Genomic DNA, 2,522 nt, shown 5'->3' on the forward strand with positions numbered 1-2,522 from the left:
GTCCAGATCTGATTAAGGATGACTCACAGACAGCAAAAACCCTTGCAAATAAAGAACTCTATTGAGACAGACATTTGCAATGCCAAGTAAGCAGGTTTATTGAGAAAATACAGAGCGAGACAAGTTCCCTTCCTCAGAGGCACAAAAGCAGAAGCTGGAAGACACAGCAGCAAGGTCAAAACATGTCAAAACCACCAGAGACAGGGGTTCGGGAAGTAAAGTTGCTGGAAACATCCAGAGACATATGCGACACCAGTGATCAACCCTTAAACTAAGCTTGGTGCTGGCCAGAAAGATCATCAATTGCCAGAGGCAGCTTCTTCAGAGCTAGCGGCCAAGCAGTCAGGCAGTCAGAACAGTGGTCAGCAATGAAGAGTTGTTCAGGGACAGGCAGCACGCTGGACGAGCCTGGAAACACCGCTGGCAGGTCCTGGAGTCTTGATTCGCTCACTGGCTCCTACACACTTAGCAAGTTCTTCGACAGCTGGACATGCAGGACCGCTGGTACGTCCTGGAGACCCCGCAGGCTGGTTGGCAGACAGTGGAGACTCCTCCCATCGGTTGGCACCCAGTGGAGATGCCCCCCAGCGGCTGACAGCCACCGGAGACAAAGGTGAGTGGCCGGCTGTAGGTGGTTGAGCAAGGATTCGAGACACAGGTGGTTTGCCGAGAGCAGGTCACCTGTCCGTGGCTGGAAATGCAGGGATTGGACTGGTAACAGGTTGGCTGGCAAGCGCTGGACTCACAGGAGGACCCCTGGCAGTGGTCCAGGAGCCAGGAGCCAGTCTGGAAGGAACTGGGCAAGTAGATGCCGCTCAGGCAGTCGGCATCTTGGGAAGAAGCCGTGGCAGCTGGAGCCACAGGGACAGTGCAGTGTCCTCCGATAGACCTGGAAGAGCAGTTTCTTGTAGAACAGTTGTAGGACATGGTGTCAGACAGAGAGCTGCGGGTAACCTGCTGAAGCTAGCTGCTGAATGGTGAATGTCCCTTCAGGTCCCTGAGCTTTTATATATCCTTGCTGGTGGGTGGGGCTCCCGCCCTGGTCCGCCTGGCTTCTTTGGCTCAGACCAGCGTGCCTTAGAACATCTTGTGAATCTGTAGGTTAATTGTCTCTTGAGAAGCCTTCATCCTCATAAAGACAGTTTAGTAGTTTGGTAACTAAATCATAAGGCTTCTGTACTGTACTTAGTCCCAGGATTAAGGTTACTTGACAGCTTCAAAGCTATCGGTCATCCCAGCCCACACCTTGTCCCTCATTCATCTTGCTTGGATACAGTGAGTGTCGATCTGACGGTAAGACCAAACATGCCACCATCCTGCCATCACACGTTCTCCCCCTTCTGACCAGGACTCGTTACAAACCCACACCCTGTTTGGTTTGTTGACGGCACTTAATATGTTTTAAGCACAACCTAATCAGCCACTCTTCCATAGCTAACGGGGCTTCTCATGGACAAGGAACCTCCTTGAATATGCTTCAGGATGACAATGACGACACCTGTCAGGAAACCAGACAGCTCAGAAAATTAACCAAGTGACTGGAACAAGACACATTCAGGAAGGGTAGAAGGCAGTGAGACTCACCCTTTATGTTCAAGCAGCAAAACAAAAATTAGAAGCTGACTTAGTGGGACTGTGTTTGTAACCAAGTCCCTTTCTAAATAAATCGGATGAGCTTTATGCCTAAAATTTTTACTCCGATAACAATGGATAAGAGTGATTCGTAAGATTCATTAATATACCAGTGGAATGGGCTTAGTTAAATTTTAAAATTACTATAATGTTAATTTTAAAGGGTACAGTGTCTTTCTCCCAAGATGCTCAATATAGTCAAAAGCTAAGTTTTTCCACACAGACACTTACAGAAAGAATGCATTTTTATCAGGGACAAACCAAATGCTCTTGAAAGGATGGTCTATATCAGGGATGGGGGAGGAGCACGTGTGGAAGCAGGCACTTAATCAATATTTTGTTATGAATGAATCAATGTGTGAACAGTGTACTATGATATTTAATTATTCTTTTTTATTCCTGGGGAAACCATATAAAGATATCATTCTCCTTTATCTCATCGCGCTACAAGACAGTCAGTTCTGAACACCTGTATGACTGATTCTCTCCACCCACCTGTTCACAACCATTTTATCTCTGGCAAAATAATTCACTTTAACATAGTTTAAATGGTCAGTGATATTTCTATATCAAAACAGCTGTAAGATCTGACTCGTGTCGTTAAACTGGCTTACATGGGATAGGAGAGAGGGACAATCATGGATTTACATATCTTTGAAGGCAAAAGACAGACAGACAATGTTTTAGACATCCACAGAGCAAACAGCTTTTTTAGAACTCTTTGGAAGTCCCTCTGCAAAATGCTACATCCATCTCTAGTCATTACACTAAAGCCATACCAGAAGTTCCCCAAGTTTCTAATTGGAAGCCAGTAACACACCCAAACAAGACAGTGTTGTGCTGTGGGCTGTATTATAATTCCCAAGGATCAGACCACCTCTCCCTCAGTG

General features: G+C 46.3%; 1 protein-coding gene across 1 annotated transcript; it reads right to left on the minus strand.

Annotated features, from left to right (window-relative positions):
- Positions 1-465: 465 nt before the first annotated feature.
- Positions 466-927, minus strand: LOC123939745 (keratin-associated protein 11-1). Its single transcript, XM_046001564.1, has one exon. The coding sequence runs from the start codon at positions 925-927 to the stop codon at positions 466-468; it is 462 nt and encodes a 153-aa protein (XP_045857520.1).
- Between the last annotated feature and the right edge of the window lie 1,595 nt (positions 928-2,522).

The sequence above is a fragment of the Meles meles genome, chromosome 4, assembly GCF_922984935.1.
Source record: "Meles meles chromosome 4, mMelMel3.1 paternal haplotype, whole genome shotgun sequence".
NCBI classification, from domain to species: domain Eukaryota; kingdom Metazoa; phylum Chordata; class Mammalia; order Carnivora; family Mustelidae; genus Meles; species Meles meles.

Bases quoted from the DNA above. Each gene is read 5' to 3' on its own strand.
- LOC123939745 (XM_046001564.1), bottom strand. From the start codon at position 927: ATGTCCTACAACTGTTCTACAAGAAACTGCTCTTCCAGGTCTATCGGA.